Genomic DNA, 27,575 nt, shown 5'->3' with positions numbered 1-27,575 from the left:
TGGTTAAAAAATATAACACGTTCAAAGGTGACAAAAAAAACCAAAACTACTTCCTATTCACATTTTCCAAGAATGTTTGCTTGACAACTTTGCACATTCTGCAACATCCAGCTTCCTGCCACTGTTACACATCCTTGCCAAGTTCTGTGGGGGGATAAGCAGAATAATCAGCAAATCCCAAAATAAGGGGCTGGGGAAAAGTAATATTTTCTTACCGACTCCAAATCATCTGAAAGCTTTATCAGGTTATACTTACATTAGCTGCTCTGATGATGCTGTTGGGAGACTGCAGGGCTGCAAGGTCGGTTAATATTCTCTTGAGATCACTGTTATTTGGATATTCTGAAACAGGTGAATCCATCACAGTTCAGTGTCTCATGATCATCAGTACACTTGTCAATGTGTAGCATGCAAAGTATTGTCATTATGTGTGCACATGTACCTGGTTCAGAAGGGGTCTGTGGCAGGAGCTGCAGGTATGGATGTTCCAGGAGCTCAGCGATAGAGATTCGCTCTTTGGGGTTCCTTACCAGACATCTCTGCCAGAGACATAAAAAACATGTTTGTTTGTTTTTTTAATCCAATTTTCATCCTTCGAAACCTTCGAATTGAAGGGGGGCTTCGATTACCCAGTTTTAAAAATTATTATTTGGCAGCTCAAATGCGAATTATTTCATCCTTTTTTGAGGGCAACCGTGTCCCCTCCTAGATACAAATTGGACTGTACTCCCCGAAAGAAAAGGTATCCAGTGATTTTATTTATAAGTGGAACTCCAGAATTATATCCAACAGGACAGACAATCCTATTTTAAAGCATTTGATTAAAATATGGTGTGAGACTCATTGAAGTCTTGGACTGAAAATGGGACTGTCACCAAAAACACCAGACAAAATGAACTCATACCCCTGACTCTGAACAACAAGATTCTGGAGACTTGGCATCATAAAGGGATCCAGCATTTGGAAGACTGTGACGAAAAAGGACTTCTCATGTCCTTTGAACGACTGAAGAGGAAATACGACTTGTCCAACAAGATATTCTTCTGCTATCTTCAGTTAAGATCTTTTCTTAGAACCAACCTGGGCCCTGGAATGATTTTACTTGCACTTACTGATGTGAAGAAACTGCTTCACGGGGGAAATGTATACAAATGTATTTCTAAAATGTACTCCTTACTGCTGAATGAGGACCCAAAGCCAGGTCTGCACAAATCTAGAGTGAGATGGTAATCAGATCTGAACATAGCAACTGATGAACAACTTTGGTAAGTTTTATGTCAATGCAGTTTGTCAGCTACCATTAATGCCCAGTACAGACTGGTTCACTCTAATTTCCTCCAACAACTGTACCTCACCCCACAGAAACTACATAAATCCAAATTTGAATTGTCATAAATGTGCTTCAGATGTGGTATCGAGGTTGGCTCCTTCCTGCACTGTACCTGGCTTTGTACAAAGGTGAGGAGGCCCTTTTGGTACGACTTCAGTGACACCTTGACCAAGATCAAAGGAGTTACCTTCTCATTAGAGCCTAAGCTTTGCTTACTGTGGAATTTCACAAGTGTCAGTAGATCCTCAACCAATTCCCAAATCAAATTTATGGAAATCGCTTTATGTGTGGCCAGGAAATGCATAACAGTGACATGGAAATCTGATTCCCCTCTCTTCATTGATAGATGGTCTTAAGAAATTATCAGTTGTATTCCTCTTAAAAGGATACAACACCTTTCCGAAAATTTGGCAGTTTTATCTAGAGTACATAGGCACATCACTGACGCCACCATAGGAATGTGACCATTTCTGGTTAGCCAGAAGGTCTCTTTAAAGGATATAAGACTGTTAGTGCAGTGCCTATGTATTTCACTCTCTGTGCCAATGTTTTTTCCCCCCTGTCTTCCATTTATATGAAGGACAGGGAATTGGGGATTCTTTGGTGTTTTGTGTTCTGTATGGTTGTTAAAATGGGCCCTAAAATGAAAAATAAAAAATATATATATAAAAAAAGCATAATCCACAGATTTAAAGCCATTAATGACAGTGTCAAATTCAGTCTGATGTACTTTGCAATTGAGCAAGAATAGTTAAATCCATTTTACTTTGCTCTGCTAAATACAAAATAGTATATATAATGAAATAGTATATATTATGTTTAGTGGACAACAAAATCGAGTTTTGCAGTGCCATAGGATGCTTATTCCTTGATACACGGGGGTAAAATAGTTTCCAGCCTTTCCACTGTACATACCAAAAAACTTGTTTTCAAAAATGTAGAGGTATTTTTTTCACATTTGGTAATCATTACCATCCTTGTATACTTAACACTGGAATTCAATGAAATCTCTTACCTTCAGCACATCCAGCAGATCTCCCTCTGCAATGTTGGGAAATTCAATTTTATGAGATGGATCGACAATGGCATGCAATTTGGTAATCTGATTGGCGATGCTTTGGAATGGAGTCTTCCCATAGGTCATGCAGTACAGGATGCATCCCAGGGACCACACATCTCCCTTGGGACTAATCTGAGATACAAAAATAGAAAAATATTTTTTTTACCACTGTAAACACTGATAAATTTGACAGCATTCAAGTGTTCAGTTGGTTGTTGAATTTAAGTACCTTCGAGCTCGCTTTTCCTGGTTTGGATGATGTGTCTTTGATGGCTTCAGGTGGCATATAGTTAAGGGTCCCTACCTGTGATTGGCAAAAAAAAACCAGTGTCTTACATATGATAACCATCAAGATGTATTGATGTTCTTCATTCAGAAAAATCTCTTACTTGTGAGTCCTTCATAATGCTTGTTACATCTGGTTGTATGCGGTTAGCTATGCCAAAGTCAATCAACTTGAGTGAAGCATTCACAATGACAAAATTGGCTGGCTTTAAGTCGCTATGGACAATTCCTGCATGAAACACAAAGCACACGTACACAATAAAATATGCAATAGTTATAAACAGAAGTAATTTTATGTGGAAAGGACTGAATGATACTGAGACAGAGAGAGAAAACCATGTTTGTGGATGGTATGGACAGCCTCCAGCATATTCTTCCAGTAAAATTTCCTCTCCAACGGGTTAACAGCCTTGCGGTTCCGCAACCAGGTGTTAAGGTCCAGGTTACCACACTCCATCAGCATGTAGATGTAACTGTTTGTTATTTGACTGTAATTAAACATGCCACAATTCTTAGCACAATCTACACTTCAGCATTCACTATTAAAAGGAAATCTATAGCAGTGAAAATTAAGTAACCAGTTGGCATGTGTGTGTATGTGTGCGTGCGTGCGTGTGTGTGCGCGCACATGGAGGAAAAAGTGTGGGTTAATATGCAGACGTGAAATCTTTGCAATGATAGTTTGATGAGTTTGCACTCACTAGTCAAACAGCTTGATTATCTGGTCACTGTATTGCTGTAGGTGATTCAGATGCTCAATCTCATTCTTGTAACTTTCTATAGTCTGAGCATCAGCCTCCTCAAGGTTTACATACTTAACAGCAAACAGCTGCTTTTTGTGGTCCAAGACCTGATAAACCTGAGACAGAAAACCAAACAGAAAAAAAAGAAAACTACAGGTCCTCAGAAAAACAAGGTCAAAATGTGTACAATAATTAAAAAGTTTGAGTATTAGCACAATTGGACCTTTTTTATTTATATATATTCGCTGGACACAAATTACCTTGCTCGATCCACCTCGTCCAATCATTTTTAGGATGAGGAATTGTTTGCCATTGATAGTGATGGATTCGTGGGACAAAGAGGTGAGGGAATCCTAAGATAAAACCAATTCATTGTTTCATCACAGTTAAAAAAAAAACCAAAAAACAAACATTCGAGACCACTTAAACAGTGACCTTTAAGATTATATGTTGTAAAGGGGCAACTCTCATCTGCAAAAGGTAGCAACACAAATTGTATCATCCCAGTCAAAAAGTTGAATACGATTCAAAGAGATGAAATGGATATACCTGTGGGGTTGGGGGATATGACATCTGTTTGGGATGTGTGCAGGGTTTCTGGGCTTGGGCTGCTCTATGCACTGCAGAAGCAGCAACTTCAGGGTCTCTCTTTAGAACAGGAGTGACATAGCTGAGTAGAGGAGGATAAAGATACAGAGCTGTATAACTTAGGAGTAAGGTTTGAGTTCTGACAAAAGACCATTTGTTTAAGCTGCACGTTCTTAACGCCAATTAATATCAAATTTTAAAGCGCATTTACTACAGTCATATATCCATTATCACTGACACAGTAAAAAAAAAAAGTAGAGAGTGAATGCAACGGTGAATTCATGTTGTTACATTACAGGTCACATACTTGTTTAATGTTTGTACTGAGTTGAAAGTAACATTGCATAGATGTTTTGTTAATTAGTAAAATAGGCCAAGTGAAAAAAAAAAGAAGAACAGAAAGTTAATGGCTTTACGTTAAGGATAAACATCTCTAAGATCAAGCACATAAATGCTTTAACAATGCTTAGATTGTTATTTGAGTTTATTATTACATGATTGAGGTTTATTTGCTTTGGTTACGTATTTAGGTGTTCTGCTTGAAAGAGGGCGATGTGATGTGTAGAAAATAGGCTTAGCCTGTGGTGGCGCTGCTGCTGTAATGTACCTGTTGAATGACATGTAACACCATAGAAGAAGTCAATTCAAGCTGTTACCTGTCAACCTGGGGAGTCTTGAAGTTTTGGGGTGTCTGGCAGACCACAGATGGATTTGGTCTGGACGGGAGAGGAAGGGATGGGGTAGGAATACAGTCCAGCAAACGAGGCACAGATCGAGGGTCAGGGGGTGTCATGTACTTCTCCTAAAGATGAAAGTTGTTTTGGTGGACAGCAAAAAATGGTTATGACATGATAATGCATAAAATAAGTTACTAGATACAAAGCACTGCCATTATTGAGTCCATATTAGGACTCAAAGTAGGCCGTGTGTTCACTGAAAACCTGTGAGAAAGTGCCTCCTGTACTTTTGTTGAATGGAAAGGTTGCAGTTTTGGTGCTGTCGACCCAATGCATGGACCCAACCAATCTTTAGTGCCTAGCGCCTTGTGAGCATCACCACTTTACAAAGTTTAAACAATCTAGAATTTTGCTGAAGCGCATAGCTCATCAATGTTACGTTTCCTTCCAATAAGAACGAAGAAGAGGTGGGACCAGAGGGGTTGAGAGCTAGATCTTCTTTTTAAATGCAGAAGGGAGAATCAAAAACAAATGAAAATGAATCAAATAGACAACAGAAACCCATTTGACATTTTGTGTATTATCATAATATGAATAAAGAGAAGGCAGGAGGAATTTTCTTTTGTTGTAGAACTCATCTCATTGCATAACCATGCTTATAGAACCGATGCCCCCAGCACCTGTATTTAATATCAACAATAAAAAAAAACCTCTAACTAAGAGGTAGTTTTTTTTTTTTAAGGTCGCCACTGGATCCACAGCCTTATGTTATGTGTTCAGTAGGCATGAATCTTAAAATGGCATATTTCACTGAAGAGTTGCAAGCAATGTTGCCAACTTGTCTGTAAGGAGAGTAGCAACTGACTGGCTCGAAAATTGCTACATCTCACTAGATGACACAATCAACTAACTAGAATTCTAATATTTGTTTGATGTTAAATGGGATAGAAAGAGCTTCAGCTGCAAAAAAATAAAGAGTGGATGACAAAATAGCCAATATGCTTACAGATATAAGACACAATGATAAATTAAAGCTGCAAGCAGTATTGAATGGGCCCTATCACCTTGCGCGCCTCAGAGGGAGTGGCAGCCATGGTATCGCTACTGGACGTCAGTGGACATGACTGAATTTTCAGGATTATCAGACACTGTGTGAATGGGTTAACAGTTTACAAACAAAGTGCCATGCCAATACACCAAAATAGTTCAGAGATAGAGCTTTACTTCCTGTTTGGCAACAGCACCATCTGTTTTGAAACAAACTGTTATGAGAAGCCTCTACATGGCCAACACATCAAAGGAATAACTGAAATATTGGTGTTTAAAGTGCATTACTCCTCTTTAATGTAACTGGCACTATAACTCTACCTGAATGTCACACAGCTGTGATCAGGAGTGGTCCAGCATTAACCAGATGAAGTATGAAACTGATCAGCCAGTCATATAAAGTTGAATCAGTTCATCTGGACATGTTTATTGAGAGAAATATTTCATCACTCAACTAAGTGACCTCTTCAGTCTCAAACTGACCGCAGGTATCCCCACCTTTATAAACAATACAGTGGCATAATGACCGAAAACAACAATCGGTTTCATATGCAAATTGCCATGACTTTTCACTCTGATCAGCTGGAAGAGAGAAGGACAACAGCTGTCTAAGCGTAAACCAGAGGTGATTCCGTATGTGGTGGGAGTGTCAGAAAAGTTGAGAGACATATTTTCCAAACACTGCATCTCAGTTGCGTTCAGACCCCAAAACATGCTGCGCCAGAAATTTGTCCACCCCAAGGATTGGGTCCCCCAGTACAAACAGAGCAATATAGTGTATGCTGTTAAGTGCCGGGAGGATTGCCGTGACTTGCCCCGTCGCTCAGAGGCCCCTGCTGCCGATCGACCCAGTCACGGCTCTTTTCTGTCCTGGCCCCACAGTGGTGGAATGAACTCCCCACTGATGTCAGGACAGCGGAGTCCCTGCCCATCTTTTGGCGCAGGTTGAAATCTCACTTCTTCAAGAACTACTACCCTGTTACTTGCTCGCAGCACTTATTGTATTCACTCAATTAAAAAAAGAAAAATCTCTTTCTCGCGCTTTTACTTTAGCACTGGTTTTGCTCTTAGATGGTTGTTTAGAGAGAAGAGGCACTTATGACCTCTGATGACTAATAGTTCTCCTGATTTCCTACGTTAAATGCACGTATTGTAAGTCGCTTGAGATAAAAGCGTTGGCTACATGACTGTAATGTAATGTATATGGGGGAAACCAAATAGACACTGGGCAAGAAGATGGCACAACACAGGAGAGCTAACGCATCAGGCCAGAACTCCACGGTCTACACCCAACTACAGGCCAGTGGCCACTCCTTCAAGGATGAGGATGTGCACATCCTTGAGAGAAGAACACCGGTCTGAACGGGGAGTCAAAGAGGCCAGCTATGTTAAGAGAAAATGACCATCCCTGAACTGAGGGGGGGGGGGGGGGGGGTTAAGAGTACATCTGTCACCATCTTACAATGCTGTGATTGCAAACATTCCCAAATTCTCTGTGAATAGTACACATGGCCATTGAAACCCTAGTTAATTGTCACCCCTATTTGCATAATTATGAAACTGATCATTGGTTTCGGTCATTATGCAACTGTATCGTTTATAAGGGCGGGGATACCTGCAGTCAGTTTAGACTGAAGAGGTCACTTAGATGAATGATGAAACGTATCTGTCAATAAACTTTGTGTCCAGATGAACTGATTCAACATTCTTTGTCTAGGAACAGTATTTCAAAATGTAACGTGTCAAAACACACAAAATCAAAAATAACACTTCCTATTTGGTGTAACTAACACAATGTACCACACAAATTTGTTTGTCTTGGGGAGACCCACATGCCTATCAAATTTGGTGTGTGTAGGTGAAACTATATGCCGGGCACAAGCCTCAATGACATATGGGGGCGCTATGGAGTCCCTGGGCCACACCTAGGGCCAAGTCTCTGTCCCTGAGTAACTGTCACAAGCACTGATGTTTGTACCAAATTTCATGAGTTTTTGCCCATGGGAACCACCCCAAAAATGGCCAAGTCTTGAAGAAAAATAAGAACAATCATCCTTGGCCAAGTCTTGGAAAAAAAAAAAAAAATTCTTACAGAAACAATAAGGCCCTTGCCCTCTGGTGCTCGGGCCCTTATTAACAATTTACATATTTACAAGAACTATGGTCAATCAGTCTTTCCCTCTCATTTTTTTCCATATAACTTAACTATGAGACCTATTTTTTTAAACAAATCTCAGATGGTGGGGATAAGTCTACCCACAGCCTGTGCTCTACCCACAGCCTGGACTGCAGCCCTTTTAGTGAGATAGACCCATATGAGGGCTATGGGACTGGAGAAAGCGTGTCAGCAGTTCCCTCTCAGTAAACTCAATCTCTGTAGCAGATGTGAAGGTCAAGAGCAGATCGGAATATAGACCCTTTTACAGTTGGCAAACAGTGATCATGTGATTAAGTATGTGCGTGCATTTTGGCAGCAAAAAATGGCGGAAGTACGGTCGTATCTATAGTTACTTAATCCGAAAAATCGTGAATGCTACCTCAATAAATTAACTTTAAGTGATGGCACCCGACTTCCTGATCCATATTCAATAAGGCAATGGGTGGATGACATGACAAAATGGGTTTTTTTGAACGGTCTTTTCCCCGATGGAATGCAGTAGAAATTAATACCTTTAGTTTTGCTAGACCTGTTCTGGCAACCCACAACACAACAAGATGACATTTTAGAAATGTACATATCAATCGATCAAAAATCCACTTGCACTCTGCATTGATTGGAGATGGAAAAGTTGCCTCTTTTGTTGCCAAAATGCATGTGCATACTATGCGTGACGTAGGTCATAAAAGGGTCTATGGGAATGGCATCTATATCCCTTTGTTGCTAAAGGTAATGGTGTCTACACAAACATTCTCCCAAAGATCAGACCTGAGGAGAAATTTGATGGCTAACAGCAGGTAGCATCTTCCACTCTGCCAAAGGCTCCTTCTTAGGTTTAGTTTGTTCAGTGGACTGGTCCACTGATGCTCGAGTTGGAATCTGTAACTCCTGATTCCCACCACAAGTTGCCAGTGGAGCATCAGCATGCAGATCTACATTAAAAGAAAATTGTACAGATTCAACGACAAAATACACCAATCCCATTAGTTTGATCTTTAAAATTATGATGACCCAGACTCAATAAGTTCATTTAGTAAATTGAACTCGACCTGGGGTACTTTTTTCCCTCTTGGTTGGTATGAGCTGTTTCTCCCTAGCTTTGAGGTTACGCATGGCCACTTCCAGGAGCTCGGATGGTTGGGCATTTAATACGTGGGCCTTGTGTAGAATTGAAGTGGCTTTGCTGAAATTACCTTGAAGAGGAAAAGGAAAATTGAGTAGTTAAACTGATTCTGAAATTAAGAATGGCAAGTATCAACCTGGGTAGTAGGGCTGCATGATATATTGTTTCAGCATCATCATCGCGATGTGCGCATGTGCAATAATCACATCGCAGGACATGCGATGTGAAGGCCAATTAACTAAAACACCTCATGATATAACTTTTTGCTGCTCGATACAGAAGGAAAACTCACATGGTTCTAATTTTCTAATCTACAAGAGAAGTCTGTCTGATATAACATAATTTACACCGATTTAATGCTTGGAACCCTGTCATTTCTCACTCCATAGGGACAAACGACACATCGTCTGCTTCTCGGCTAGTGATGCACGAATCGCAGTTCTATCTGCAGGCACTGCAGTTAATCCATGGATCGGGTGTGCCAAGTCATAAAAATTATCATTCCGATTGATAGTGGATGTGTTGCAGGTGAGTGAAATAATACATAATTAATGAGGAAATTATTAATTACATGAACATATTTTAAGCTTAATTTTTCATCTGGCACGAATTAACAGACTGGACTTTCATTGCTCCAATTGCGGCATCCATTTGTCTTAAGCAGCAATGGAAGCGAAAAAGATTCGAGAGAAAATTCAGCCTTATGTAGTACACGCTCTACCAGGTGAGCCACCAGGGCACCCCACATGGTGTAACATTGTAGTGACCGGAAAGCGCAGTCGCTCTGACTATCGGCAGTTCTGCGCTGGGGGAGCGCAAGGAATTCTGGGACTGTTAACCTTTGTGTTCACATTTTTGTTTAGTGTTCATGTTTTGGTGATTGTGGCTGTTTGTTTCGGGGTTCGACTCAGACTGGGTAGATGACCATTTTACTGATTGACTGACTGTAGGACCATGACTAAGACTGATGTTTTAAATAATGACCTTGGGGGAGAAAGCTATTGTTCGGCAACCATTTTGGGGGCAAAAATAAAAGAGCACTCCTGGGATCATGTGGAGGCAGAGGAGCTGCCATTAAAACAAGATCCCTGCCTCTTCCCTCCTTTCATGCCAGCTCAACAAATTGGTGTCAGCAGTGTGATCTTGCTGAAAAATGGAGAGGGAAATCCAGAGACTGGAGCGGGATATCAAGCAGACCCGTTGGCGCTTAGCAAACCTGGCCTGGCTAAAGATGGAGCCTGCCAGAAATGTAAGTTTTCCAGTCTACCCTGATAGCTCCAGTGTACCGCAGCTCCACTGCCCCCTAGAGGCCAGAAGGACCAGCACCAGGGAACACCTGCTGCCCGCCTCCACCGACCGCCCCCTAGAGGCCAAGAGGAATACTGTGCATAGAACACCAGCCAAGCTGCCCAAACACAACATGATGACGTAGCTAGAGCCGTACCTCTCGCAAGTCCAATTAGCGGCATGGAAAAGCGAATGGAGCAATGAGGAAGCTGCCATCCACCTGGCGCTGGAGGGAAAGGCTTTGCAGGTGCTCGTCGACCTAGCCCCAGTGGAGCAGTGGGACCTCCAAGCCCTAACCATAGCACTGGAGAGGCCGCTGCCAAGAGGGAGAGAGTCTGGGTACATTCACCGAAAATGTGCAGCTCCATATCTGCAGCCGGCCAAGAGGAGCTAGCCCTCCATGCTTCTTGCAAAGGCTCACGCCAGGGCGGTTGCGCCAGCTTGTTTGCCTCGCCATGCCCCAGTCCCTCAGCAGGGCTCTCTGCGAAGCTGAATGGGCCAAGATAGTACTCTCAACATGGCTTACCCAGCAGAAGGCCCCTGCTCTCGGACCGCCACGACTGCCCAGTGCCAGCACCGAAGGCCAGTCACCTGGCTGGCAGGAAACAACGGGGGAGTGGCCTAGTGAGGGGACCGCCACTCCAGTCCCCCGTCAAGGCCGATGCATGCTGGTTGGACACCTAGGTCACACCAAAAGACTGTGCTCAGTGAGGGTGGGGCACTACGGGAACACCAAGACCCTCCATCGCCTCTGGGGGCAGTTCTACTGGCCTGGCTGTCAACAAGTTGTGGCGCTGCACATGCACTGCTGCGACTCCTGCACCACCCACATGGGGCTGACCCAGCGCTCCCACACCCCACTGCACCAAAGTATTTCCAAACAGGCCTTTTTAGATTGTTTGGAGTGAAACTCACTCTCTGTGGCCGAGTTGGGTTGTGAACTCTCTGCCATCTTTACCACATGGTTGTTGTTGAATTATTCGCTTACTTCAGCTTGACCTGAATTTCATTTTCAACCAGTGAAAGTGATGCTGTGTGACTCCTGTCCATTATGCAGCGTATTCAGTGCAGGGGCCAAGGCTCTCATGAAAATTCACGAGGCAGACCGCCGCGGCAGTGCTTTTTTTTTTTCACAAATGAATATTAATTTTCACACTCCAGTGTCTGTTTTTTTTTTTTTTTTTTACAATTAAGTTATATATTCAAATTTGAAATATTAATTGACAGCCCTACCTATGACCCTGTCGCCAGTTCACCGATTATCCTTCCTTGGACCACTTTAGGTAGGTACTGACCATTGCATACCAGAAATACCCCAAAAGACCTGTCGTTTTGGAGATGCTCTAGCCATCACAATTTGGCCTTTGTCAAAGTCACTCAGATCCTTAACTCTTGCTAATTTTTCCTGCTTCCAACACAACAACCTCTAGGAACTGACTGTTGACTTGCTGCCTAATAGATCCAACCCCTTGACAGGTGCCATTGTAATGAGGTAATCAATGTTATTCACTTCACCTGTCAGTGGTTTTAATGTTTTTGCTGATCGGTGTATATCCATGTATATATTCTGTATTGAGTTTCTATATATTAAGAGAAAGAAAAGCGCTCTACCTTGAGAGACTTCAAATTGGGCGTGTGCTATGTGCACAAAGGCAAAGCCTTTGCAATTTGATCTTGCAACTATGAAGTGGTCCTGTGCTTCATCTGGATCTTCAATCCTACAAAGCAAAACAGAATAACTAACATCCAGTCACCACAAATGAATACATGCAAAAATACATAAAATGCATTAAAATGGATGTATTCATTATCATACATTTAAATAAGAAATAAATAAAAAACAACAAACAAATGCATTTTAATATTTAATTACTCAAGTATAAAGCACTAAAGCATACTCCCAAACCACACACATATACATATACACATTCACAAAAAAAGAAAATGTTAATTAGCTAGATCTTTTCTGCATATACTCACCCCTTGAGTTCTGCATATCTCACCAATATTCTGGCATAGCTCTCATTCTTGCTGAATTTTCCAATTGGAAGTCTGAAGAAGACTTTGGAATAGTAGTCTTTAAGCTTAGTGAGGAGGTTGCTATCAGTGTGAGGGTTGCTGCTCTTCTCCATGTCGAGCAGATATGTCCAACACGACGCAGGGGAATCTGAATTGATGATCTGCTCAAAATTGAAAGTGGAATCTGCCAGAAGAAAGTACCATTAAGCTTAACAACATGGAATTATTTTGTATGCCCATTATCCACAGCTCTCCAGAGTAAAAACTACATTGCTGGGTGCATGAAGTGTCACTGGCTCAAAACAAACTAGCACCTTCCATCCTAAAGGTATTCTTCTTGTCCTGTCTGTTAAAGAGTGTGGTGGTTGAGTCTACGGTTGTCTGATCCTCCCAAGGGCATGGCTCTGGACTAACAGTTGGTGGCTAAGAACACAGCAAAAAAAGGAAATAGATTTAACATATCTTAGGCCATCCAACACAAAGCAGAACTAGTTGAGAATTAGTTAAAAAATCAGAACACTTAATACCTTCTCACTATAGGGCTGGGAGATTATTGACAAAATCATATATCACATTTTCTTATCGAATACCTTGATATCAATAATGTGGAGATATTTTGAGGATGACTATCTGTGTGTTCATAAGATATTTACACACAAGAATATTATAGGAATGATCATTACTGGTGAGGACATGATGACCAAACAGGTAAAGACATTCACTGTTTATATCACTCAGCTAATATTACAATAACCAAAAATCCCAGGCAATATCTCAGGGCTGTGCGATATGACAAAATTCTCATATCCCAATACAGGTCATTTCATATCTAGATAACGATACATATCACGATATAGACATTTTCTGTAAATTCAATGAATAAATAGTTCTGGTCCGTGTCCCTCAGCGTTCATGTGTGTGGAGGGATAGCCCCACCCTTGCTGAACCACAGAGAGCAGAGGAGAGTTACGTGACCATAAATGACAGCAAAACATATAGAAACTCTCAAACTGAGCTGAAATGAAATGAGTGCACATGAATTAGGTGACCATAAAGAAACAGTCTCTAATATGTTTTGCAATCATTTATGGTTGTGTTACTTTCTCATCTTCTCTCCTTTGCTTTGTTTCCTCAAGGTCAGGGCTCAGCCCCTCCACACTTGGAGCCCAGCGGAGCGGAGGAGAGACACAGAGGTGGAGAGTTGGAGCACTGACAACCACTACACTTTCAAACCCCAAAACACGCTGTGCCAGAAATTGGTCCACCCAAAGGATCGGGTCCCCAAGCACAAACAGAGAAACATAGTGTATGCTGTTAAGTGCCAGGAGGATTGCCGTGACTTGTACATCGGGGAAACCAAACAGATGGTGGCCAAGAGGATGGCACAACACTGGAGAGCTAACGCGTCAGGCCAGGACTCTGCAGTCTACACCCATCTATAGGCCAGTGGCCACTCTTTCGAGGATGAGCATGCACACATCCTTAATAGGAACGCTGGTTTGAATGGGGAGTCAAAGAGGCCATCTATGTGAAGAGGGAATGACCATCCCTGAACCGAGGGGGGGACCTAAGAGTACATCTGTCACCACCTTACTATGCTGTGATTGCAAACATTTCCAAATCCTTTGTGAATAGTACACATGGCCATTGTAACGCTAGTTAATGGTCACGCCCATATTTGCATATGAAACTGAGCGCTGTTTTTGGTTGTTATGCAACTGTATTGTTTATAAGGGTGGGGATACCTGTAGTCAGTCGAGACTGAAGAGGCCACTTAGATGAGTGATTATACATTTCTCTCAATAAACATGTCCCGATGAACTGATTCAAATTTCTTTGACCACTACACCAGTTACGTTACTGTAAATGCAATAAAAGCTTCATGAGTAAAAAGCCAATAAGACTAATTTATTAATGTAATCCACGTAAAAGATAGACATACTCCAAATAATGAAAAATATAACTGTAAAGAGTGTGATTTGCGACAGCGAAATAAACGAGAGCATAATATCAAACGACAGACGTTTTTCTATCACACAACATATATCATCATATCGTAAGGCCCTATCTTATCTCATATCACAATAGTAATATTATATTGATATATCGCCCAGCTGTAGTCTGAACATTACTTTTTTTACTCACTTTACAATTGAAAAAATCTCCATCGACAGCTGTTTTCTTGGAGGATGAGTGGGTAAACACTGCACTTGTATTTGAGCCAGATGTTTGCCTAAAACAAAATGAAACCACTTTACACGGGGACCAATTCAAAATATCCATATGCACTGTATAATGGTATGCAAGTTAGTTTTTTTCCCTCCATAACAAAACACACAGAAAGCTGAGAATTCAGTGAGTTGATGAGTGCCATCTTAGACAAATACTGAGTGTTGTTTGAGGTGGAGAAAATTGGAGCAATCCATCCAGTTAACATGGCACACTTGCACACTGATCATTTCACAGTATGCTTTTTTTTCCATTAATCACACTGCTACAAATGTCACACATCTGGCTGTGATGAGTATGGGATGGAAAGGTAATGTTTGAAAACTAGACTAATCTGACCTTAGCATGCCTGGTTTGTGATTTGTGTTGCATTCCAGTCATTTTCAGTGCTAAAAAAAAAACCATTGGGAAATCATCACAAAACACCATGTGACATGTTGCGGTCGCATGACTACACAAATCTGCTAAGGAGGTTGCCATCCTCTACTGTCATAGATAACCTACCCATTACATTTTGTCAATCAAGACCTAGGCGAACAACCGAAACCTTGTAGCTGATACCAGGCCAATACAAGGCTAAAATGGATATTCGGTATTGACCTGCCTTTGAAAAACGACCCCATTTTCTCCGTCTTGCTCTCAAACTTCCGACATACTGTGCAATACATAGTTGGAGTTTCGCCCACATCCTCTAATGCAACCCAACTGGAGACTGAAAGGGAAGTTTGTGAGACCCAGGAGCTTTGGAGAGATATTCGGAGGATCAGGGCAGTTTATATCCCAGTTAAATGGACCAGGAAAAAGATATCCTCAAACTCTTCATTAAAAAAAATTAGCAAACGCATGGTTCAACAATAAGGACTGCCCAATTGCCCATTTTCTATGGGTTTTGTGTTTTCCAGAAAAATGTCTGTTAATGGTCAAACTGATTATTTTACAGCTGGTGTTATGAATAGCTTATCATTCGACCACATCACAGCCATGAAAAGGTAATGGCCAATTAACAACACCATATATACATGGTACTCGCATAAATAATTAAAATGCAGAAAAAGTTGATTTTGTATTTTGTCCATAGAAAATGAATTGTGAGTGTAAGACTTACGATGTGTGTGTCTCTGTGTGTGTGTGTGTGGGGGGGGGGGGGGGCTTAGGTCTGGTTAACTTCTGTACTATTCAATAAATGTTGTATAGCTATAATTTAAAAACAAAGGGGGCTGAATGAATTCTGATTAAATGTTATGAGTGACAGACCAGGATTTTTTTTTTATACAGATATAGTATATGTTGATAGATTGAAGAGCCAACTCCGTGATGCAGTCATCAAAAGCATTAGGAGCCATTTCAAGGACCAGCGGCCTCCTGCAGCAATTGTTACTATGGGAAATTTTGTTATTACACACCCATGGAATTTTCATGGAATTTCTTTTAGCCCCCAAGATTGTCTGACAGTAAGTAGCAAAGCATGATGGTTATTTGTAATTCCTTCCTCCTAACATCTATTGTCTACCTCTTGCAACGAGAAACCCCCAGGCCTGCAAAGACGTCAGTGTTAGCCAATCTGTGTCTAAATTCAGGGGTTATCCAGGTTCTACACTGGTCTCAGAGACAAACTTCAGGGCTAAAAAATCCCATGGGTGTGTAAGAACAAATTTGCCCGTAGTAACGATTGATACATGAGGCCCCAGGACAGTGACAAGGTTCTTCAGGCAGCTGCGAGTTTGTTGGACCTGAGGGAGTGGCACGCAGAGGAGGCAGACCTGGCCAGTTATGGAGCAGACCATCTCCGTGTCATCACAGACCACTTTGCGGACATACTGGACAGGGTGGGCTGTGACAGGGGTCAGGCAAGGTACCAGTGGTGGCCAAGTGAAAAAGTGGTGATCAAAACACTGCCCCAGGTCCAATAAAGTGAAGCATGGGCAGAAGTTTTAACAGACCCTGATAGGCTGTAGAGCTTCCCCAACCTGCTGATGTTGGTTGAGCGGATCATCCTGCTCCCACTATCCACCGCTGCCTGTGAGTGTGGCTTCAGTGCCATGAAGCACATTAAAACAGATTGGCGGAGCAACCTTTCAGCTGAAATATTGTGGAAACTGCTATACATTAGCATTGAGGGGCCAGCAGTTGTCAATTTCGAGGTGGAGCGTGTTGTACAAAGATGGCTGTAGGGCAGAGAGCATGTCGGTTTAATTAAGATTTGTATATGTATGGTTTCATTAGATTTTTAGATGCGAAGCACCTGCTATAGCCTGTTCTTTCACTCACTCACTCACTCACTCACTCACTCACTCACTCACTCACTCACTCACTCACTCACTCACTCACTCACTCACTCACTTACTCACAGTTAATGAGTCCAACTCTGGGGAGAAGGACGGACAGATGGAAGGGGGGGGGGGGTTATACCATTTTCAATATGCAAGAATGTTTGTTGCTATGCATCTCACGATTCGATTTCGATTCTTGAGACCACGATTCAATTCAAAATCGATTCTAGATTTGCTACATAGGGGTGCCAATTTCCGGATCTACTCCAGTCCGCTGTGCACTAAGAAAGGCAGTGTGGTAAATTATGGCATGAAAGCAGACTAAAGCGTGTACAAGATTATGTAGTTTTTATATTTGAAAAAGTTATGTCAACTGAGGGTGGCACAGTGCTGCAGTGGTTAGCACAGTCGCCTCACAGTGAGAAGGTCCTGGGTTCGAGCCCCGGGGTTGTCCAACCATTGGGGTCGTCCCAGGTCACCTATCCTCTGTGTGGAGTTTGCATGTTCTCCCTGTGTCTGTGTGGGTTTCCTCTGGGTGCTCCGGTTTCCTCCCACAGTCCAAAGACATGTAGGTCAGGTGAATCGGCCGTACTAAATTGTCCCTAGGTGTGAATGCGTGTGTGTGAGCCCTGTGATGGCCTGTCCAGGGTGTCTCCCCACCTGCTGCCCATTGACTGCTGGGATAGGCTCCAGCATCCCTGCGACCCTGAGAGCAGGATAAGCAGGTTTGGATAATGGATGGATGGATATATCAATTGATTACAATAATGTGAACACACAAAGGCAAACCTAACCTTTCTCAGTAAAAAACCGACGCGATGGTATGTCATACTTTGGCTCAATTGTCTGGATCATAAATCTAAAGCCTTCATTGTCGACTATGCTGTAGGGGCACAGGTCTTTTGAAATGAAACAGGTGATGGATCTAATTTGTTTTTGTTTTTTTGCCGATAAAGAATTGGCTGGGAGTTTGGTAAAGTGGTGCAGTGTGCGTTGGTTGTTTGTTAATGTTGCAGGAGTTCGTTGTTCCACTTCTTCCAACTCTGGGTGATGGCGTATGATGTGAGACCTAACATTTGTAGTGTTCCCAAAATACTTTACTTTCGTTTGGCAAATCTTGCATATTGAATGAGTCATGTGAAGTTCGTTCTTCCCCGGGAGATTGTAAAATCCCAAATGCGCCCAAACACTTGCCTTCAATGATGATGGGACTGGCTGAATTTGTTGCTGCTCCATTTTTAGAAAGGCTACAAAAAGTTAACGTTAGCAGCGACTGACTAGCCAGTCGTGTTTTCTGGAAGCCAGAACAGGTGCACAGCAAGTCAACATTGCCAGCAGCGAGGAGGCTACTTAAGACTGAAAAAAAAAAAAAACGCTTTTAAAAATCAATTTTTGGAATTTCTGTAGTCTCTGGTTTATATTCCCAAAAGTCAAGTCTTTGTTCACGAATTACAATCAAAATGTGCTGTTTGTTAAGAGTGCCAGACCAACTCAAACCACTCATTGCCTTGGCATTGGCCAATATTTACCCAGAAAATACTGAGCCTTTCAATTTCTGTGTAAATGTAAAGAGCCGTCCATGGTGCCAAGGTAGATGACAAATGGCAGGCTTGAAATGACGCGTCATGTGTGTCGGCCCTGTGACGGCCTGGTGGCCTGTCTAGAGTGTCTCCCCGCCTGCCGCCCAATGACTGCTGGGATAGGCTCCAGCATCCCCACAACCCTGAGTAAGGATAAGCAGTTTGGATAATGAATGATTGATTTTTGGAATTTATGAATCTATTCAGAATCATAGACGATAAGAATCACGATTCTTGTGTGAATTGATTTTTTCCCCACCCCATATGTTTCATTTACTTAACTAAAGATTACGCATGACAATTAACTATAGTCTTTGTTATTTGATAACCGCTAATAAATTAAATAATTTGTATAGGCACAAGTGAAAATTGACTTCGGGCAAGTAGATTTCTGACCCACGTTGAACCCTGAAATGCACAGAATAGAGATCATACAGAAGTACCAATGACATTCGCGACGTGTAAGACGTAACGTGACGTCACTGGACCGCCGCCATTACTGTTTGACTGGAGCTAAAATCAAAATATTGCAAATTTTGCGTGTTTTCACACATTTTTCATGGATTGTCGGTCATAATGAGTTGCGAAAATGCTGTTGTCGTTCGTAAAGGGGCTAATTACGGCCATGGCATCCACTGCAGTAGTAACAGCAAAGACATCATCGAGCTGAGGACGGGTAGAATCGTCCAGATTCCATTGGTGAATTTTGCGTCTTTTTGTTGCATCACAGTACAAAATATTCTCTCGATGTTAATGTTACCGACTGTATATTTATGTTTAAGTTGAATGGTGAATTTGAATGGTTTTTCCTGCAAGGTTTAATCTCAAAGGGTCAACTTACCTGAAAAAGGGATTTTAGAGTATAGACTTACCTGAGTCACCTGAAACTAAAAAGAGTTAACTCAAAGGATAAAATAACTGACACAAAATAGGTCTAGCTTGATAAAATAGACTATTATCCTAGGAAAAATATAGACCGGTCTCAGCTTATTGGAAAATATAAAAGAGATAATTGACTAAGCTAATTAGAAACCTGAACCTAAAACAACCTAATTGTGATTAAAAAAGGATTCAAACCAGAGATTTCAGTACATCTAAATGTATGAATGTGTGACACACAGTTGTGAATAGTTTTTATGTTTTAAGTGAATTTACACTATTTTGTCATTAAATTGACAACGGTCACTATCTCACACTGGACCAAATCTAGGCTCTTGAGTGGTTGAGCAACAAAATAGCAGACCAGAGACTGGGGCTACAAAATGAAAAAGCTGTCAATTTAATGACAAAAATAGTGTAAATTCACTTGAACATGAAAACTATTCACAGCTATGTGTCTGACATTCATACATTTAGATATACTTAAATCCCTGGTTTGAATCTCTTTTTAATTCCAATTAGGTTGTTTAGGTTCAGGTTTCTAATTAGTTTAGTAAATTATCTTCTTTATATTTTCCAATTAAGATGAGACCGGTCTATATTTTCCCTCGGATAACAGTCTACTCTATCAAGCTAGACCTATTTTGTTTCAGTTATTTTATCCTTTGAGTTAACTCTTTTAGTTTCAGGTGATTCAGGTAAATCTACACTCTAAAATCCCTTTTTTGGGTAAGTTGACCCTTTAAGATTAAACCTTACAGGAAAAACCATTCAAATTCACCATTCAACTCAAAACATCAATATACAGTCAGTAACATTAACAATTTAACCTTAATAAATGCAATGTTACACTTAATAGGGTATCCCTTTCTTTTCAGTTCAGTGACAACAGTTAAGTTCAAGTCTCACTCTGAGTGAGGGCCGATGGCGTTCAGACGGGGAATTTTGCGTCTTTTTATTGCATCACAGTACAAAATATTCTCTCGATTTGAGTGATATTTCTACAGTTTTCCCATAATAACATTTGTAAACAAAGAGGCTAAGAAGAAATGGTAAGATCCCATTGAGATCACGTCTGTGCAGATGTTTTGGGGCAAACGGTGCCTATTTCGCCACTAATAATGCTTGATATTTAATATTCTTTATTGTCAATTAGGCCGGATTAACTCTCCAAAGCTTTGCATTTGTGATAAATGAACACAGATTTGAATCAATTGATTGAAACGAGACAATCTTTGTCGTGGCGCCATTAAATTAGTGATAGCGCGCGACCACCGGCTGCTCCAGGTAAACAACAATGGCGGACACGCTTGCGTCTTACATCTTTTGTTACGTAGAACAGCTCATTGGTACTTCTGTAGGATCTCTATTCTGTGCTGAAATGTGCAATTTAAATATTTTGCTTAGTTTAAGTATGAATGTTAAAAGAATAAAAGATTTGATTAATAAAAAGAGACAACACTTAATACTGACGTGGACTGACATGCTACTGTCACGGATTCTATCTCAAATATTTTTCCCGTTGAACCTAAATTAATGGTCCAAGTCTGCACGATTCAGTAAAAGTAATGGATCGGTTCAGTACTCAGTATTGGCCAATATTGAAAAGAATCAAACTAGGAAATGGTATCAGCAGTGAAAAAGTGATATCAGTGCATCCCTATTCTGGACAATTTAAGAGTAGCTTTAAAGAAAGGGTCATACACCTCCTCAGCTTGAAAAAGGTTGCCAGACATCTTCTGTGCCCCTTCCTACATCTAACTACCAAGGCCCAGTGGTTAGCGCCGTTTCCTCACAGCAAGAAGGTCCTGGGTTCGAACCCCTGGGTTGTCCAACATTGGGGGTCATCCCAGGTTATCCTCTGTGTGGAGTTTACATGTTCTACCCGTGTCTGCAGTGGGTTTTCTCTGGGTGCTCCAGTTTCCCCCACCATCAAAAAGACATGCATCTTAGAGTTAATACTTCTGTCTGTGCCCCTAACCGAGGCATGGAAAGAAGAACTGGAGTTGGTCCCCAGGTGCTGCATGGCAGCTGCCCACTGCTCCTAGCAAAACAGCTAGGATGGGTTAAATGCAGAGGAGGAATTTCTCCAAGGGGGATTAATATAGTTTAAAAAACAAAAAACAAAACCCAAGAAAACACCCATGGGTGTTTTTCCATGTGTCCAGCAGTTCCCTTCAGGCAGTAGCTGTAACCGTGTGTTAAAAACAAAAATGAGCATTCAAAAACATTTTACAGAATTGTGTGCTTCCAACTTTGCCGCAACAGCTTGGGGAAGCACCTTTCCTGTTTCAGCATGACAACGCCCCGTATACAAAGAGAGGTCCATAAAGATATGGTTTGCAAAGTTTGGTGTATTAGAACTTGACTGGCCTGCACACAGCCCTGACCTCAACCCCATCCAACACCTTTGGGATGAACTGGAACCCTGACTGTGAGCTAGGCCTTCTCCCCAACACCAGTGCCCGACCTCACTAATACTCTTGTGGCTGAATGGGAGTGAATCCCCACAGCCATGTTCCAAAATGTAGTGTATACTGAAGCCTTCAGGATTTAGCTATTGAATAAACACTTCCTTTAAGTCAATTAACCCTGTTGTGTGTTGGTTGTGCCATGTTGCTTAAGATCTGTCGTCTACCAACCAGACAATCATTTCTTTTGAGAGGACCACAGGTGTGAACTAGACTAGTTTCTTTATGCAACTATCAGAGCAATCAGCCGTTAACAGCATTTTGATACCCAGTTTCTCAAAGAAGCAGCCAAAGCTTTCCCTCACTTTCAAAGCATCCATTGAAAAAGTATGTCTGTAGATGTTTTGTTATTTATGTTGTCTTAACCATGCAGTGCTACATTGCACTACTTACCAGTAGGTGTCCATGTATATACTGAAACAAAAACTTACCTGGACAAGCTTTTGGGGATGAATGCATCACTTGGCTTTGAGGACCAACCATCACTGTCATCATTAAGTTCTGGGATAGAGAAGGGAACTACAGGAATTCGCCCTGGCTGCAGTGGAAAAGGTCACAGGGCAAATTTAAAGATAGCTCAGTTGTCAGTTTTATCTATTCATAAAAAGAGGCAGACAAAAACTTTTGACAGGATGAAATTGCACTCTCACCAAGACACCTGCTCGCTTCTGGTGGGATAATCCATTCAGGGGCTCTGTCCTGAGTACATGAGGAGAGATGGACATGAGGGAAAATATCTTATACCAAATACTACCCTATTAAAAATTGCAAATGATTATATTACTCTTACCCTGAACTAAAAACACTGGGCAGCTCTAAGTCACCTGTCCCATCAGACTTTCTACAATCTTTGCGGAATTCTGAAACGCATTTGGCAAAGGCATACATATTAATGTACAGGAAAACTGGCCAAGAGAAAACACAAAAGATAACTTGTCGAATTATGTTTATGGTAGTCACAACAAAATGATGCAGGATTTAATAGCAGCCCCGAAGATAGTAAACGATTAACTTTGTTATTGTACAGCATCAATCTAGAGGGTCAACTGTGTTCTCCAGCTCAGCGTCAAACATACACGTATACAGACCTGAGACATTCTCTTTATCTTCTGTATAATGGTGCCATGCTTTTCCTGACTGGAGGCTCTGCAAGGCAGTCTCCAGTAGTTCCTTCGGTTTTGCATCTAGTTCCATGGCCCTCTGCAAAATGTGAATGCCTTTCTTTGTGTTGCCTGGTCAAGACAATCGCGCAGGCATTAAAATACTGCATAACCATGTGAGTACCGTGTAATGGGAGTATGTTCAAAGTTTAAACGAGAAATAAAAAAGGTGTCTCCATACCTTGTGAGTGTTCAAATTGTGCATGGGCAATGTGAACAAAAGAAAAATTCTGACTGTGAGATTTAGCTACATTGAAGTTTGCTTCTGCCTCGTTGACATCCTGGATCCTAATAAAAGGAGAAACATGTAAATGTTCAACTCAAAATCATATTTCACGAACTATCTATCGTTGAGCAATTACGCATGTTTTAGCATAACCTGAATAATTTGAACAAAGAGAAGGTAATAAATCTTATGCAGCTTTGAAACAGTAAGCATCCCGGCAACTCACGCTTTTAACTCGGCAAATCTGACCAGCATCCTGGCATAGCTTTCATTTTGACCGTGCTTTCCAAGCGGCATGTTGGAAAGCACCCTGGTGTAGCCGTCCATAAGCCTGGCGAGATGTTTAGAATCCGAGCGGGGGTCAGCCCTCTTCTCCATGTCAAACAGATAGGCATAACATGTTTCAGCAGAGTTTGAGCCGATCACCTTGTTGATATTGTCCGTGTCATCTATAAGAGAAAGCAACGGTGATATCAAGACCATGTTATCCTCTACTGTGAAATGAAGCCTAGCGTAAAATTAGAACACAAGAGAGTGCTACTGAGGTTACCTTCGTTGAGATTTTTTTTAATTTTACTGAGCTTTTGAAAAAGCATTGCTAGTTGCTGCTTTCTGTCCGTGACTTCCTCTTCCTCCATCTGGAATTCACGCTTTGGAGTTTTGTAAGGATTGCGGTGACAAGCTGAAGTTAACTATAACGTCCACGTAGTTTTGTTTTTTCTTTACTCGATTCGGAGGGCGAAATCACCAAACTACATTAAATCCAGAAGTGGGCGGCCAACGACGTACTCGATATAACCTATTTCCAAACAGCGTTAGCAACGAGGCTAACGCTAGCTACGCTATGCTTAGCTAGCGCTGGTGCATAGCTCGGAAATTCGCTCTGCTAAAGTTTAACGGGACTAAAGCCCGACGAAATGGCGCTATTTCTCGCTTTACAACCAGCGAATACTTTTTCCCCCATCAAACCCAAACCATTTATAACACAACACCCCTCCCGAGATCTAACTGCCCGTCTACCAGATTTTCAAATGCACCTCCTGCACGGCTACGCAGGGAAACGATTGGATGGTTTGTGCCTTCGATACGTAAATACGCCACACCTCCCTGATGCGGAGAGACCCAAGTAGTGCGTGTAAACTCCGTGAAGTTGGCGCCCCCATGTAATCAGAACATGGATTAAAGAAAAAAAATATTGCCATTCATTACTGCAGCGTTTGTGCTGATTTGTGCCGTAGAAACTATTGTTTGTACTGTAATGGTTTTTGGCATATTAATCATTATCGTTTAGAGTCTGTGACGTCATCATGCAGCCATTATCGTCCAGTTCGTTCAGAACTGGGGCGTCCGGGTGGCGTAGCAGTCCATTCCGTTGCCTACCGGCGTCCCTACAGACACAATTGGCCGTGTCTGCGGGTGGGAAGCTGGATGTGGGTAAGAGGGGGATAACTGGCCAAGTACAATGGGGGAGAAAAATGGGGAACCCCCCCCCCCAAAAAAAATCGTTCAAAACTGGTCTCGTTTGTTTAAAAGAAACATTTGTGCTCTTTTAGTATTTTAGATTTTTAAAAAAACATTGCCAAAGGAGTGACGTCATCCTGCACCCCATATCGTCCATTATCCCTGGTATCTTGTCTGTAGTAATGGACAGCGCCACTGAAGTTACCTATGATGTCAATATAGTTTGAGACACCATACGCCCATTTCATGCCGCGGCCATCTTGGATTTTAAAAAAAAACCAAGGGGTGGGAACTTAGCCGCGCCCCCTTCTTTCTCAATCGGAAATCAATGCATCCGGGGCCAGCAGCAGCAAACATGGTTTTGACTACCAACCTCGAGCACCTACCGTCATTTACCACAATATGAAAACTAAGCTGGATCTTTTCTTTTTCGAGTACTTTCGGCCTCTCCTGTGCCAGTGAGGAGAGACACACACACAGGGCTGTATTCAAAGAAGCTATTTAATCACAATAAAATAAAAAATAAGATACATTTCATTTTTATACTGTACATTCAATATTTATACATTAGATTGTCCCATCTACAATATTTTCATTCTTTGTCCTTTAACTTTAACAAAACTGTTGGTTCATTTTAAACTAAAATATGTTCGGTCAACTGTCATTCTGTTGTAGCAATAAACTGGAACTCGCTACCAACTCAAATCATCAATTGTTTACTAAACTAAGATAGTGATTGCTCATCTCAAGGTGTGGGTTAAAAATGGGACAGTACTGAAATGAAGTTCAATATGTTTCAATCTATCTAAGGTTTGTGTGCACTATTTTCTTGTCAGCTGAATTTAACAAAGGTTTAAAACAGTGGTCCCTGAAAATTTGTTAGGAGAGCACACACAGTCCACAGTTGGTTGACTGTTCCCCTTAGTGAAAGGGGTATGACTCCATCAAAAATGTGGTACTCCTTTATGCGTCTTATTGACCGTTCGACGTGTATTCTCAAGCCAGCAATACTCTGTATGTCTGTGAGCTCATCACAGCTAAACTGTCCACTTGGGCCTAAAAATGCAGGGATGACAAGTTTTACATCTATTTCATCGAGCAGGTCTTTGATAAGGAAGCCCTTATCGGCCATGACCTCATCACCTGACTCTAAGAGGTCCAGAACACCTGACATCTTAGTTATCTCCTTGTCAGAAATACATCCTGAGTATAGATTACTTACCAGGCTAACTGACCCTGTAGTGTTACTTTTATAATGGGAGTATGTCATGGTGTTCAAAACCTTCCAACTAGCTGTCTCGATGCGGATCTCTGTGCAGTCTAGTATCACTCTTGTGTTTGGGTAGAATTCCCTGAATACTGGTGGCATTAGCTCGTCTACTGCTGCTCTACTAGGCCATATTGGGAGGGTCCCTAACATAAAGAGCAAATAGTTGGCCCACGTCGTACAGTTCCTGCTGACTGTGGCCGGCGACACATTGAATCGTACAGATAAATCCAGAGCAAAAAAGCCCTGCCTCACACGGCACAAGAACAGGAAAAACTGATCAATCAGCGATAAATGCTCTGCATGGAAGCCAGACACAGAAATGTGTTCTAGGTTATGGCTGTTCCTATGCATTTGAGTCCATCGCACCATGGACTCTGCAGTAGGCTGTAAAGCTAGGAAGAGTGCTTTGAGGGTGTGGTAATCCTTAAAACCAGTGTAAAACCTGATCAGATTGGGCACACACTGGAAGCGTTCTAGACCAAAACGCTCACTTTTCAGCTTTTTATTTTCGTCCTCCAGGAAAGCGATGCATTTCTTTTCTGCGTCAAGCTGGTCTTCCACAGAAAGGGGCCTCACGTCGTAGTCATGATCAGGTAGAGTCACCCAAACCTCACTGCACACATGAGGATATGTCATACATGTGGGAAGCAATATAAATCCACACATTTTCCTGTTATCAAGATGCTGTGTCAGAACAGAGCTATCCACTATTGAAAGATTAGTGAATGTATATATACATATTATACAATGCAGTAATCTACATGTTTGAAAAATTGTATTGTACTGACAGTAACAACTCACCTATCTCCCTCATGTTCCTCTTCATGTTCCTCTTCATCTTCTTCCGCTATTAAGTCACCAATGTGACTACAAACAGGAGCAAACATTTTTCAGTGTCAAACTTCTGTCTCCCTTGTAATGTTTTAGTCACAGTGAAACTGGTCACCCCAATATTATTTAACTGGCTGTACATGGTGCAACCTCTGCAGCGCAATACATACAGTAACGTTAAATGTACATGCAACTTCTGCAGCTCAATGCATACAGTAGGCCTACATGTACATAATGTCTGTTGCAATAATAGCAGGAGGAGTAAACATTTAGCTATATGGCATCTTAATGTGTCAGTTGAATTTAGGACGGTACACAGCAGTACATGTTGTTTCCAGCAGTGTTTTCAATGAAGTAAGAAGGGGGCGTGGCTAAGTTCCCACCGCTTGGTTTTTAAAAAGAATCCAAGATGGCCGTGGCGTGAAATGGGCGTATTTGGGAGCGCCTTCGCCCTCCGAGAAGGGGAATTGTCAGTCTACATCACTCAACGTCACGCAGGTTCTACTGCGCATGTCGGCTGCAGCAAGGAAGCGGCCGGCATCATGTCGTGTTGTATAGTCGGTTGCCTGAATCGATTTGACAAACAAAACAAGTTTTACAATGCTCAAGTTTTACCGAATTCCGTCAACTCAGACCGTTTTTAAGGCTAACTGGAGACGTCTTTGGTTGCAAGCAATCCGAAGAAGCGGTTGGAGTGAGGAACTAATTAAAAATGCCCGCATTTGCAGCGGTCACTTCATAACAGGCAAATTAACGTTAGGCCTTAGCTAACAGGCTAATCAGCCATAACATTACATCGCTCGTTTTAACTTAGAAACAATAAACGTTAAATAACGTAATTATTGAGTCCTATGTTAAAGGGAAGGTTTACAAGATGGTTG

General features: G+C 41.7%; 1 protein-coding gene across 1 annotated transcript; it reads right to left on the bottom strand.

Annotated features, from left to right (window-relative positions):
- On the bottom strand, positions 1–26,499 carry ttk (ttk protein kinase). Its single transcript, XM_056286947.1, has 24 exons — positions 26,355–26,499; positions 23,359–23,581; positions 23,088–23,194; positions 22,835–22,978; positions 22,537–22,606; positions 22,397–22,445; positions 22,178–22,284; positions 14,463–14,550; positions 12,632–12,740; positions 12,279–12,501; positions 11,910–12,016; positions 8,938–9,081; positions 8,657–8,820; positions 4,663–4,808; positions 3,968–4,088; positions 3,679–3,771; positions 3,377–3,534; positions 3,012–3,163; positions 2,780–2,904; positions 2,620–2,694; positions 2,346–2,522; positions 443–539; positions 257–342; positions 1–144 (listed from the first exon to the last, which is right to left on the bottom strand). The coding sequence occupies exons 1-24, from the start codon at positions 26,497–26,499 to the stop codon at positions 58–60; spliced, it is 2,997 nt and encodes a 998-aa protein (XP_056142922.1). The 3' UTR covers positions 1–57.
- Between the last annotated feature and the right edge of the window lie 1,076 nt (positions 26,500–27,575).

The sequence above is a fragment of the Lampris incognitus genome, chromosome 9 (genome assembly GCF_029633865.1).
Source record: "Lampris incognitus isolate fLamInc1 chromosome 9, fLamInc1.hap2, whole genome shotgun sequence".
In the NCBI taxonomy this organism is placed as follows: domain Eukaryota; kingdom Metazoa; phylum Chordata; class Actinopteri; order Lampriformes; family Lampridae; genus Lampris; species Lampris incognitus.
The sequence above is the reverse complement of the archived record's forward strand: the minus strand, read 5'-3'. Positions and strand labels throughout refer to the sequence as shown.